The sequence below is a fragment of the Grammomys surdaster genome, unplaced genomic scaffold (assembly GCF_004785775.1).
Source record: "Grammomys surdaster isolate TR1022 unplaced genomic scaffold, NIH_TR_1.0 146, whole genome shotgun sequence".
Lineage (NCBI taxonomy): Eukaryota > Metazoa > Chordata > Mammalia > Rodentia > Muridae > Grammomys > Grammomys surdaster.
Window position 1 is genome coordinate 3,184,854 of NW_021604604.1, and position 14,555 is coordinate 3,199,408.

The following is a 14,555-nucleotide window of genomic DNA, read 5'->3' on the forward strand; positions in this document are numbered from 1 at the left end:
GAAGGAAAGAAAGAAAGAAAGAAAGAAAGAAAGAAAGAAAGAAAGAAAGAAAGAAAGAAAGAAAGAAAGAAAAGGAAAAAAAAGAAAGTTTTTGGTTCACAAAGTCCCTTGACTATATACCCAGCACAGGTATTACCTCAGGGAATCTGGAGTTTGACATTTTTTTTAGCTCTGTTGGCTGACCAGCATGTGCTAGAAATCTGCCTGTATGTGCCTTCATGGTGGGGTTAGAGATACATACACTGGGCCTGGCTTTTACATGGGTGCTAGGGATCTGAACTCGGGTCCTCATGCTTACACAGCTCTTAAAAGAGTTGTCTCCCCAGCTCTCAGATCACCTTTTTAATATGCATTAGTACATTCACATACACTTATAGTTTGTCCTTCATAATGTACAAATCTTCCATGTTTGAGGGTCTGACAAGTGTTGGCTCTCACAAGACCTAGATGACATGTGCTTTTGAACTTTATAATGTTTAACTATGAACTCCTGCTCTTTTGAGAGTTCTTTGAAATCTGGGATTGAGGGAGGTTTCTTCAGAGAATGTTTGCATTTGCTTCTGTGAGACTCTGTGGGCCTGTGCTGAACATAATGGAATCCTCAGCTGAAATATGTTTTAGACTTCCCAGATGTGTGAGCATCAGGAGAAAAATTCTCAGAAGGCTTTGTTTTTGTTTTTAACTTGCCATTTTTAGTCTTACAGCTTGTTTCCATGCAGGCACTGGCAATGTGGTAGGTGTTAGACTTTGGCGCGCAGTTTAGAACAGACAACACCAGACCAAACGGTTCCACGGGGGAGGGGGTTTATTCAGGGCAAAGGGCAAAGGTAGGGAGAGAAATGGGAGAAGATGGCGGAGAAAGAGGAGAGAGAGAGGAGAGAAGTGGAGGCTGGCCATGACCACATGGAGAGAGGGGGGAAAGAAAGAGGGGAGAGGCAAGGGGACAGAGAGAAGCTAGAGGCAAGAGAGTAAGAGAGTAAGAGAGAGAGGAGGAGGTGAGCAGCCCCTTTTATAGTGGGCAGGCCTACCTGGCTGTTGCCAGGTAACTGTGGGGAGGAACATACCTGGGTGTTGCCAGATAACTGCGGAGGTGGAGTTTAGACAGAATACTAACAGTAGGAGTGGGTAAAGAGTTCAAGGTGGATATTTTCTACAGTGAAAGGCCGTCCATGCCCCTGAGTTGTCCCACTTTTGATAGGACACTGTGACTCCTTGTCTTTTCTCTATGGCCTGTAGAGAGCTGGAACCTGATGCAATAGAATTCTTCCCCAGGACTTGACAGATAGTGTAGTGGATGAGAGTATGTGTCTGAGAACCCGAGTGGAGATCCCAGCACATCTGTAGCTGTGTTGGAAGTGGAGAAAGGAAGACTGCTGAGGGTCGTGGGTTACCAGGTTCAGTGAGAGACTGTCTCAAACCATCAAAGCAGAGACTGACAGAGTAGAGCCCAGGACATCCTTCTTTGTTGACCAAGTCAGCTCAGTCAGTCAACAGGTTCTCCAGGGCAGGAGCGAGGAGTAAAAAGAAAAAGACAATTAGACAACACTGTTGCAGGACCCCAGCCAGTTCTGAGACTGAGGCGGGTTTACTTTTTCCCAATCCGCTTTTATACCATTTTAATTAATTATTTTAAGTAATAAGGTCAGTTCTAGGTTAAGGAACGGGCAAGGCAATAAACAAAGTCTCATGGTCACTGTATCTAAGGGCTTATCAGGATGACCAAGGTATCTGAGATTACTTCTCTGTCCTAGCCCAAAATCTTATTCTTGCCTGAAGCCTACTTCTTTGTTCTATCTCATTCCTGCCTGACCTTACTTTCCTGTCCTTGCTCATTATCAGATTCCTGCATGAGGCCTACTTCCCTGCCCTGGCCCAATGTCAAATTCCTGCCAAGAGACCCCAAAAGCTTTCCACACTTTGGCATCTGCATGGGACCTATGTGCACCACCACCCCTCATATATACACTGGTGTGCACCACTCCCCCACACCCCACATCAGTGTGCACCCCTAACACATACCAGTGTGCAACCCACACACACACCAGTGTGAGACCCACACACATACACACTAGTGTACACTTACACACACACACCAGTTCACCTCCTCCACACACACAAACAAGAATTCTCTGGAGTCTTTGTTTACAATAAGACAGTAATTCAGAAATTTATGGTTTATTAGAACAGGTATTAATCATCGTTCATGTCTTCAATAATTCCTAGAATATTGTTTTTAATATACATCAAATGTTCAAAACTATGGCAGATTAATGACCACACCTTTCATATGTACAATTTCTATTTCTGGGAGTGGAAAAAGGAAATAGCTAAATTCTGCCTGTTACCAACTTTTCATATACATATGCTAGCCCAACAGGTTGACCCACATTATTTGTGGTTAGGTGCTTTATCAGATGAAAACATTTGTTTATATTAGGTTAAATTAAAGTCATTATTTGAAGATTCACTTGGGCTTGTTAGCTTTGATTTGATTCATGACCTCACAAGCCTTGCTAATCCTGGCCTACTTCACTCAGGCTTAGTCATAAGGAAACAGTTGAGATTTAAAAATGTAACCACCTGCGGAGGACAAGAATAACCGGCTCTCTGCTGCCCCCTAGAGACCAGTTAAGGATGTAGTTACTTCTCCCAGCTTCAAAGCGTGATTCTAAACTTATTTAAACTTTTAATTTGTGTGAGATATTATGTTGTTTTATTTGAAAAAAAAAGAAAACTTTAAACATTAATATCATCTTTATATTTTTTATTTCAGAAAGATATTACTTTACTGTAGTTCTAATAAAAAGTGAAACCACTCTCAGTTTTTCAAATGGGAATTTAATACAAGAACTTAGATATTTGTATAGCCTGTAGAACAGAGGGATAACAGAATGCCATTGCCAGCTTTCAGACTAATAAATATTGTAAGCATTGTGTTAGAATGCCATTTACTGGATATCTTCCTTTTCTCATGATTTGTGATCTATCCTTTATTGAGTCCCTTCAAGTCTGTCTAGATATTTTGTGGCCCTATATGAAAACTATCTCTAAACAACAAAAACTAGTCTGGTGTCGTGGCATGGCCTTTGATCTCAGACTTGAGAGGCAGAGGTTAGCAATCTCCCTGAGTTTGAATCCAGACAGGTATACATAGCTAGTTCTAGGCCAGACCGGCCTTCCTAGTGAGACACTATCTCAAACAAACAAATGAAACAGTCTATTTACTCTTTGGAATTATACTACTTTTTTGAATTAATACTGTATGTGTGCATGTGCCTCTGTGTGTGTGTGTGTGTGTGTGTGTGTGTGTGCGTGCTGGGATGGAATCCAGGACCTTATAGCTAGGCAAGTGTTCTAACAAGTTTGTTTTTATTTTTTCTATTCTATTTCTCCTTTATGATTTTCATAGCTTTTTTTATTCTTTTGAATAAAATAAAATAATTTGGGAGTGGTTATTCCACCATTAACAAACTTCCCATTTTGCGGAAGTGTATTCATGAATGGCAGATGTTTACCATCCACAGTATACAGCCCCCCATCCAGGAATGTTATCTTGATTATCTTGTTATATTGATTCAGTTCTGTCTTCTATATCTCAAAAAAGTTTTATCATTTTATTTATATAAGTTGTAGATAGTTTATACAGCCAATTTTTTCCCTGTTATAGTTTATTTCTTTAGAAGGTGTAATCTCTGTCTAATTTTTTGACTTATTATTCATGTATATTGAAAGCATGGGTGTATTGTACTGAAATCACTTAGCAGCTCTGTTGAAATGCAGTTGGCATAGCATAAAATGTACTCATTGAAAGTGGGCAAGTTAAGGGTGCTGTGAAGCCAGTACAATTTAGTTTTAGAACATTTCCTTACACCTTTAATCCGTTAGCTCTGCGTCTAGGTGATTCCTTGCCTTGTGAAGGGGCAGAGAATTTCTCTGGTTCCCAAGGAGGCTTGGTGGGGCTGAACTTCCTGTTTGCTGATTGGTTGGCCTTGTGTTTCCTTTGCCGTCTTATTCCACAGGGTCACTAATCCCAGTGTTTGCCATTGTGTAAGAGTGTTTCATATTTGTAGGACTGTCAGAGCCACTTGGCATGAGACAGACGGCCACCACCAGTTCCTATTTCTGCCATTCTGTGTCTTACTCCTGAACTTCATCCTTTAACAACGCCAGGCTGTTTGCATTCTGCCTCCTCTGCACACCTCAGGTTATTCATGACCTCCCTGGGATCCTCACACACTGAACCTCCTCTCTGTTTCTCATGCATTCGGCTCTATAGTTTTCTTACTGAGATTTTATGTTTTGTCTGTTATTGAAAATAGAACATTAGGCTGAGGGTGTAGTTCAGTGGTAGATGCCTATCTAGGATGTGTAAAGTCCTAGGTTCAATCCCAAGGATTGACCAAAAAAAAATTAATCGGTTGCCAAAACCCTCACAGATATCATAATGTTATTTCTGTCTTAAGTTGGTAATACCTACTTTATATATTTTGATTTTCAAATACTTGGTGCTTATATGTTTACAACTGTTATATTCTTTATATAAATCGATTCTTTTACTATGTAGTGACCTCTGTCTCTTATGAGAACAACTGAAGCCAATTTTGTTTTGTCTGATATTATGTATTTGTCCTCATTCTCTACCAATTGCAGGGAAAATCCTTGTGTTATCTTTAAATCTCCGGCCCCTGAGTATCCTTAAGGTGAGCTTGGGTCTTTTATAGGTAGTACATTGCTGGATCTTGTTTCTTTGTCATTCAGTCACTGACCTACCATTGGTGAGAAACTTTAATTCATTTATACCTTAAAGTAACTGCTGAATGGGCAAGAGCTTACGATTGCCGGTTTTGTTGATTGTTCTGCCTTGTACTCCTTTTACTCCCTTCTTCCTTTCTTGTTGTCTTCTCATAGTTTGTTGGATTGTTTGTAATAGCATGCTTTGTTTTGTTTCTCTCTATCGTTCTGTACTGTGGTGGTCTGAATAGACCACCTTGTGGTGCCTAATCTTACTGCAACCTGTTATGCCAAGTTTGATTGCTATCTATGGGAGGGCTACCCTTTTCTGAAGAGAAATAAAGGAAGAGTGGTTGAGGTTTGGAGAGAGGTAGATGGAAGGAGAAAGTGAAGGAGAGAGAGAGAGGAGGGAGGGAGGGAGGGAGGGAGGGAGGGAGGGAGGGAGGGAGGAAGAGAGGGGAACTGCATTCAGGATGTAATATATGAGAGAATACATTTAAAAATATACTGAAGATTGCTTTTGAACATGAACATTAAAATAGGAGGGGAGAAATCATTCAAAGATGAAATTGATGCTTAAAAGGATGGCAAAATTGGAAAATGCTGCGTCTAGCTATATAAAAATTAATACTGCATTTGTGGCAAACCATGGTGGCACATGCCTGTGATCCCAGCATTTGGGATGCTGCAACAGGAAAATGGTTATGACTTTGTGGTCAGTATGGTCGTCCTTGTGAGTTCCAGTCAGCCTGGGATATAGTGTAAAAGCCTGCCTTAACAACAGCAACAACTACAACAACCACACACATACACACACGAAGAAAAGAAAGAAAAAAGAAAAAGCTATGGGAAGGAGGGAGACATGGAAGGAAAGAGGAAGGGAGGGAAGGGTATAACTTAATTTCAATGACATACAACTCTGCATGCAGTGATATTTTCCTTCATCCAATATTTTATGTTATCATTGATGTCATATCTCACAACTTTTAAAATTATTTATCCATTAACTACTTAGCTATAGTTACTTTTAATATTTTTGACTTGAGTACTACAGATGAACCTGTGTCCTGCTGGACTCCTGGGGATTCAGAGCTACCCTGGATCATGGCTTTTGTGGGGCTGAAGCTGGGTTTCAGGGCTTCCCTGGAATAGGAAATTGAACTAACGTCTTCAAGCCCCTTTAGGAGGCCTGTGTGAGCATCTCCTGGTGGGTCTCTCTGGACATATATGGCTTCTGTTACATTGGGACTGAGGTGAGAAGGAAAGAGTTCACAGTGCTACCCATGATCTACAATGGGACATGAATCAGTAGACCCTCCTCTGAAGGCATGGAGACATAAACCTCCCTGCGGGTCCCTTCGTGGGTTGTCACTGCTGAATGACAGCCAGGGTTGTTCCAGGGAATTTCAGAGTTTTCTATATGGCTGAGAAGAATGTCTTGACTTAGGGGCATGGACTAGGATGATTCCTGCTCAGTTCCTGGGAAGGTGACACTGCTCTCAAATCACAGCAGGGACAGGCACTGGAGGAGTTTCAGGGCCAGTTCAGGCTCCGCAAGCATAACAGGCCAGTGGACCTGTTTCCAGAACTGTAGGCAGCCATGTCTCCTCTTGAGTTCCTTAGTGGCTGGTATCAATGGTGGGGCCAAGACCAAATGTTTATTGCTAAGTTCACAGTACAATGAGTCCGTTTATGACTGTCATCAGAGCTGTTATGGTAGAGCCTGCCACTGGTTACAGACCTATCCTCCCAAAACCATCCTCCTTGAGGTCAACCAGAGTTGTGTACCTTCTAGTTGGGTAGACACTTTTGCTGACAAATGGCTGTGGCTGTGGGAGGGATGCCGGAAGGAAACCTGCATTCTGTGGGAAGCCCCCTATTTAGTCATCTTCCTCTTCTTCATCGTTACTTGTACTGTAGATAAAATTTGAACAACATGCCCCGCTTTGTGTTTTATCAGATAATGTGGTACTATATTGCTTTAGCATGCATTTTAGTTTAGAATGATTTGCCAAGAAATGTGGACAAATTACAAAGGAAAAAAACAACAAAAAAAATAAAAACAAAAAAACAGGTTTACAAGGCAAGAAATCAAACTGAACGTTTTTCCAGGGGGTCCCTGAAGGTGTCATTCAGAGAATCGAAGAGATAAGAATGAAAACCCAATGCAAAATGACTTTGTTGACTAGGATCAGACTTCAGGGAGTCTCAGAGCAGGAAGTTTATTTCCAATGTATTTAAGTCCAGTACAATTTGGAAAAAAAAAAAAAAGATGTCTGGTGTAATACAATTCCCAGTGCACAAGGAAGCACTGGGAATTTATATTGAAAGTCAACTCAGGGTCTGTGCTGTTTCTTTCAAGACAATGAGTTCTAGAGACACACTACCTGTTCTAGCATAGGGGGCCTGGTCTCAGTTGTACGGATGCCATAGAGGTCATGTGGGCTATTAGCCACCTCCAGTCCTGGTTACAGAAGCCCGATATGGCCTGGCCCAACAGATAATGCAGATCACCAGACAGTTAATCATTTCCAGTTCTCAGCTTTCTGGATGGAAGAACAGGTTTTTCATCTTACCCATCAGAAAGATAATCCTGTGCGCTTAACATTCCTGGTTTCTCCTGAGATCTTGAGCTCAAGGGTCTTCATAGTCTGCTCTCAACAAGTTTCTTATCAGATTTGTGATGTTTCTTTCTTTCCTCCAGAAATTCTTCGAAATAGAAGATGAAAAAGCTGCCCTGCAAGATGCAGCAGATGTCAAAATGAATGTTTTGATGAGAAAACTGAAAGAGAAAGAAGAAATTGTTAGGAATTTAAGGAATGAACTAGATCTATATGAAGAGTTTGGATTTAAAAAAGTCGTAAGTTTCATATAGTTTCATAATAAATTAATTATAATTAATATTAATCCATCTAGGTAGGATCACAGAGAGCAATAACTCTGAGTTAAAAATTAGTAAGAACTGGGCTGAGGAGATGGTATAAAACCTAGCAATGAGGACCTGCATTCAGTCCCCAGTACTCTCATGAAAGCCGGGCGTGGTGGTGTGTGTGTACCTACGACCACAGCATGTGGGGAGGAGCTGAGACAAGAGAATCCCTCGGGCTCACTGGCCATCACTGGGTAAATTGGTTACCTCTAGGTTCAGGGAAAGATTCTATCTCAAAAAATAAGGTAGAGAGTAAATTCGGAAGCTACCTGATATCACCTGGCTTTGGCTTCCACTACACCTGTGCATGGGCACAAGCACCAAAACACATTCATCAGCATGTAAACATTTGTGCACACTTGTACTGACTCAGAAAGAAAGAAGGAGCGAAGTTGATTCTGTGTATCTTGGCAATTTCTCCACACTATAAGCCAGCCCAGCATGCTATTACCCTATGGTACATTCCAGAAAATCCGCAGTAATTATAAAGATGGGCACTATCATTGTATTCAAATTTTATCTTATAATAGAAATGAAATAACCCTCTTGCCAGTGCCAAAAAGCAATTCCATTCTAGGGAATAACAATGTGCGTTTTTATTGTAATTCCTAAGGCTTCCATCCTCTTTGTAGTCAAGATAGTCGAAGACGAACAAAGCAAATCTCCACAAGATTTGGAAGCAGAGGCTTCCAAAATGCCAACTGGAATGGAACAGAACTGAGGTGGTACAGAAAAGACAAGATGGGAAATTCTGGGGAAGTGAGAAGAACTGGGAGTCTGGGATCAGGCCTCTCACTAGCCTAGAATCCAGAATTCTTATGCAATGTAGTCATGCATGTTATAAAGGTTGCCAATAAGATTTTTTTCTTAGAGAAAGACACTCTTGGGGGCTAAAGGGATAAGATCAGGGGTTAAGAATGATGGTTGCTCTTCTAGTGATCCTGCATTCTGTGCCTAGCACCCATATTGGGCTACTCACAAACCAGCACCAGGAGATTCAATGCCTTCTGGTCTCAACAATCACAGACATATATGCATATATGTGTGCACGTGCATACATGCACACACATAGACACCCACATAGAAATACACACATACAGACACAGACATGCATACAGAGAGACACACACAGACACACACACAGAAACACAGAAACACACACAGACAGACACAGGCCTGTGAGTAATGGCCTCAGGTGTACTCTTCTCCAGGAGTCTAACAAACAAGACTGGTTTTCACTGAAGATATCCTAACTTCTAGAGTTTTAACTTACCAATTGTAATCCTGTTCACTATATCTCCAGAACCACCTTGTGGTCTTATTCGCTTTCCTTAGCAACCACATGAAGGGAAAGAACCCACAAAATCATATGCACCACTGTCACATGTGACTCAGCTATTACTCTCACAGGAGCTGACGTCCACACTGGAGGTCTCTTATGCTTTCCTCAAGTGGCTCTTTCTGTTAGAATCCCCGTGCTTAAATGCATGGTAAACTTTTCCTTTAAATGAGCTTCAAGTCTGCTGCAAATGAGCTCATTCTGAAATCTTTTCTGTGGCGTAAGTCAAGGATCTGCCTTTACACAGTAGACGTCCCTAAAAATAAGGGAAGTTATCAGGACATTGCCTATGGTGGTGTGGAACTGTCCTTACTCCCACAGCAGCTGACAGAATGACTTTTAAATCAAGATGCTGAGAAGGAAAAAAAAAGTCAGAATTCCCTACTGATAGTCTCCCTGGCAAAAAGAGCCAGTCACCACCTTCCTGCTAAGGCCTAGAGCCAATGGGGACAACTGGGAAGTGCAAGACAGCTGAAAGGAGACCTTGAAGTTCTGTCTGCAAGAACTTGCAAGAAAGACAGGTTTATTCTCATCTCTCATTGGCTCAGCACTATCAGCTGTCAGGGCCCAGCAGCAGTCCAGAGCCAGAGAGGATTTTACCATGAGCCTCTAAGAGCAAGAAGATGCCTAAACTTGAGTCTCAGGACTGAAGACAAATAGGTGAAGCTAGAAGGCACGAGTGAGCATGTACACTCACAGACACACACACACACACACACACACAAATTGAACATCAACCCATATTGAGTCTCCCTCATCCAAAAATTCCTGCAACTTCAGGTTTCAGATTTTAATTTTGAATTTCAGCATGGTTCCCTATCAGTCAGCCTGTGGAAAACATTTTACTAAATTCTCTAGGAACAAACTTGCCTGTTGTGTAAGTCCTCAGCTCTTTGAAGTTTCAGTGTAGACAGCTGCCCCCTCTAGTGGCTCAAAAATCCCCCTGAGACATCACACAATACTAACCTGCAACTGGATTCGGAGGGCAGAACTTAGAGAAACAGTTAAGGTGTTAAGGGGAGGACCAGCAAATGGCTCAGCGGGTATAAGTGCTTGTAACACACTGTCTGAGGAGTTCCATCTGTAAAACTTAAAGGTGAGATGACAAACTCCACAAAGTTGATGTCTGCCCTACACACACATGCCATTTCACTCATGACTGGCCCTGCCATCACCACGCACGCACACACACACACACACACACACACACACACACACTTTACTAGTGAATAAGTATTTAGAGGAAATATCAAGAGGAGTGCTATGAAAACATTTGAAAATAAGCTGGCTTTGCTTAGTCAACATAAGACGGAATGATTCTTCTTATAATTAAATCTCATTAGCAGCTTACTGATGTCAATAAGTAGTCAAGCCATCCTTCCTGGCTTGGTTCTGAGGGACAACTGACAAGATTGGCTAGAAAAAGACAAGTTCAATTACCAAGTAGTCCAAGTTACACGTGTGAGCAGTGGCAGGCAAAAAGCAGATCTCTTCAAATGGCAAAAGCCTGGGCTGCAGATGATATTCTTAATGCCAGTTTACCTAGCAACAGCTTGATTCCAGTTTTTATTCTGTGGGAAATATCAATGTGACTTAGCTGCAGACTTCTGTGAGTTCTGGTTTGCCATGCTGTCTGTTGAGAATTGGAGAAAAAAAAAAGCTACCCCATTCATTAGAATATGTTCATGTGCCTGTGTGTACCATGCATGTGTGTATGTATGTGTGCTTGTGTGCACACATGCAGTCACTTGCCTGTGCAAACCACATATTGACTTTAATTTCATCTGGGGTTCTTTATCGGATTGGCTTTTCATTTTTCCTTCTAACCCCAATTATGGCCAGGCTGTGTAACTGTCATCTACCCGCCCTCCATTGAAAAACAGATCTGCTTGTTGCTAACAACGCTAAGACAGAGCTATCATTCAAGAATGGCTACTCTGCAGGGCTGCACTGCCCTAGGGTGCCACTTTCCTGGTTGTCACTCATTGAGAAGCACCTGCTCTTCTATGTGGCTGTCAGGAGTCAAGGGCACGCATCAGAATCCTGCTTGCCCACCCCCTGTCTCCCCGCCCCTCACCCACCATCCACAAATTAAGACGTCCGAGTGCCATCCATGGAGTCTGCAGAATTAAGATGCTAATATCACAAAAGAGAACAGCCAGGAAGGCACATGGAGAGATCTGGGCAAGGAACTTCTCAGACCTTGGTTCATACGCGTCACCTGCAGACTGTTCATATACAGACTCACATGGGAGATCTGGGCTGGATGCTGAGATGCCACTTCTCCAACAAGTTGTCAGTGGTGCCTAGGCACTTGGTCAAGAGCACAGGGAGAGCTCCGAACTGTCCTGCTTTGGGAAGCACTTCTTTCCAGATTCAGCTTAGAGTTCTGAGACTTGGAATCAGATGTACTGAAAGCCTTGTTCTCAAGGCAGTTTGCCTTTATCCCACCTATTAAAAGCCTCATTTTCATAAAATGATAGAAAACTGAAAGTGGGAAATTAAAATTCCAGAATGATTGCAAATGACACTGTCTTGGCTTGTGCTACTGTGCCTTTAAGCTCTCAGCTAACTTTCTTTTAGTGGTCTCTACCTTCTAAACCTCATTTTATGAACGCAGTTTATTTTTAAAGAGATTCATGGTTTAAGCCAGACAGAGCTAGCAATGTGGGGCAGATGGCAGAAGGAACATCACCACAAAACTTGCCACTTGAGTGTGAGAGAGGAGAGCAGCAGCCAGGAGGAAGGCTTTGTCCCCTTTGCTAATGAGTGTCCTCATTGCTCTGGGTGTCTGAATAGTTAATTACTTGCAGTTCCTGCAGCTGCCAGATGGTGGGGACAGAGCTAAAGGCTAACCTCTGGAGAGCTGAGGCTGTAGATGTTTGGAGGCAAAGCACCTCATTTTATTGTGTTTTCCCACACAGAGGCTTAGAAAACAAGTCAGCTGGAAGCTGCTACCACTTTGTCATCTGATTTTTCTTCCCGTAGTTCTTAGGCTATGAACGATAACAGGCACCCATGTAATCCTCTATGGATGGCCACGAGCTGCCAGGTGGGGAATAGAGACTTAAGCATATTCAAGGCAGCCTTGTTTGTTTATGTTTTAGGAAATCCTGTTAGACCATAAACACATTCTGTGATAGTTTCAATTTTAGCTAAGCGAGACACATTAATATTAAGGGTCTCCCTTTATTTTTAGAGAAACCCATGCTGTTTCTTAACTGCTTGTTAGAACGCTTAGTGTTCCGTTAGTTATGCATGTTAGAATCCAAGCACTATAGTTGTCTAATTAGGAAGGTGAAGAGTTCAAGACCATGAGCCTGAGGGATGGATCAGTGGTTAAGAGTGCTGGCTGCTCTTACACAGGGCCTGGGTTCAATTCCCAGCAACCACATGGCAACTAATAACTGTCTGCAATTTTAGTTCCAGGGGATCCTACATCTTCTGACTTCCAAGATCACCAGGCAAACATGTGGTACACAAACACGCATGTAGGCAAAATACTCATACATACAAATAAGTAAATAAGCAAGATAGCCAGCCCCAGCTATATAGCAATAATCTGTCTCAATAGCAGTAAATGAATAAAATTAAAAATTAATTATACTGGAATAATCTAAATAGAACAAAGGTCCAAAATCTCAAAGATGTGTGCCCAAGCTTAGTACAAAACTCAAAAGCTATTAAATCCAATGTATATGATTATAATTCCATAAATAAGTCACTCATTTTAGAAGGTATTATTAATATATTACAAGACATTTCAACACTTGTTTTTCTTCTGGAACATTATAATTACAGGGAGAAACATTTTAACAGCTTACTTTCTGGTTTTCCTAAAGTTAAGTCAGAGAATAATTCCTGAAGGAAATCAGTATACTGAAAAGATGGCATTGTTTTTGAGTTTCTAGTTATTCTTATTTATTTGCGATCATGGATGGAATTAGTATAAAAGAAACAACTCATAACTCAGCTGAGGCCACAGTAAAGTTCAAAAGTATTTTCAAGTCCATGGTAATTTCAAAACAAGACATGTAGAATTGTTTCCCTATTTTAGCATAATAATGTGACTGTTATTTTGAAATTGCATCATCCATGATGAGGTACAAAATTCTGCACCAGTCTCCCTGATCCACAACATCTTAATTTTTTTAAGTGTGTCCATAAATGTAGACAACCATAGGAGAGTATATTCAGATGTTTTCAATAGCTTTGAAACAGACAAGAGGAAGAAGAAAGAGAGTAGCCTTCCCAAATAAACTTCTATTGCACAGGAAAAAGCCTCCATCATAATGGACATGGCAAGATTTAAACAAAAGACACACATAATAAAAATGTAAATGAGTTTGCTTTACTAAAACTATAACTTTAAAGTCTTTTGTTGTAAGTTATCTTGAAACCTTCTTACAAGGTAATCACTTTGCATAGCAATTTAAGCTGAAGTCTTCAATAGCGTTAACCGCCTGCACAGCCCCTGTGACAGGCATGCAAAGCCACGTTAATGTTCAGAATATGAATTGCCTCTGGGTGGCTCCCCCACCCAGCAGAAAACCAACTGTGTGCATATCCGCGCTCCTGATGGACTCCATGCGGCTCCCAGCCTGCACACGTCACCCCTTGACATGTGATGGGCTCCTCACCACACTGGCTGCACTGACGCCGAGAAATGCCACAAAGGCAACAAGCCCCCCTCCTTAGTCCTACACTTTGCCACCCCCTGGCGCTGCCCATCCACGGTCTCCCCAGCCTGCCTAGTTACAGGGGACAGCGCTCTAGACACTCAGAAAGAAGTGTGGGTGGAGGGGCCCCAGCTGCCTCCCTGGACACAGCCTCCATAATGAATTGACCTGAATGAGGAGGGCACAGGAACAGTATGATATGCATTATTCCTGTCAATAAAATGTCCCCATGTGCTGGGGTCTTTGTACAGAATGTACTGTGGCCTTTCTTCCAGCTAGTTCTATTTATACCCCTTCCTTTTTCCTATTCATATTATAAGTGTGTAATAGAATTCAGAAAATTATATGATAGAGCCTCTGTATCTGCATTGTCCTAGAGTGGCATATTTAAATCCTCGGCTCCCTGCTTAGAAATATGGAATTCCCTGTCTTTGCAGGACTCTTTTGCCAAGGAGCCCAGCTCTCCAAAACCAATCTCAGAAAGGGAACTTTTAGATTACAGGGCAGAGAACGAGAGGTTGATGCAAATCATCACCGTGCTTGAGGACGAGTCACAAGCGGCCATAAAAGAAAACGCAATATTAGGTAACCCTGCCAATCATACTTTATAATAATGTATAATGTATTTATATATGTATTTCATAATATATATATTTATAATATATACATATATGTGTCTAGAAATCAGTTTGATAGCTATCAGTTTTTCTTTTAAGATAGCTTTCTTTGCTTGGAACATAGGATTTATCTATATTTGTGCTACTGAGCCTTGCCTTGTGAAAAGAAAAAAGAAAGGAAAGGAAAAAGAAGAGAAGAGAAGAAAAGAAGAGAGGAGAGAAGGGAAGGGGAGGGGAGGGGTACGAACAGACCAGAGATC

General features: G+C 41.6%; 1 protein-coding gene across 1 annotated transcript in view; it reads left to right on the forward strand.

Moving 5' to 3' along the window:
• CUNH10orf67 (chromosome unknown C10orf67 homolog) overlaps positions 1-14,555 on the forward strand; it is a 77,335-nt gene that overhangs the window by 23,522 nt on the left and 39,258 nt on the right. The window contains exons 5-6 of the mRNA XM_028764789.1: positions 7,436-7,591; positions 14,116-14,263. Coding sequence (XP_028620622.1) covers positions 7,436-7,591; positions 14,116-14,263 — 304 coding nt within the window. The remainder of the gene's footprint in view (positions 1-7,435; positions 7,592-14,115; positions 14,264-14,555) is intronic.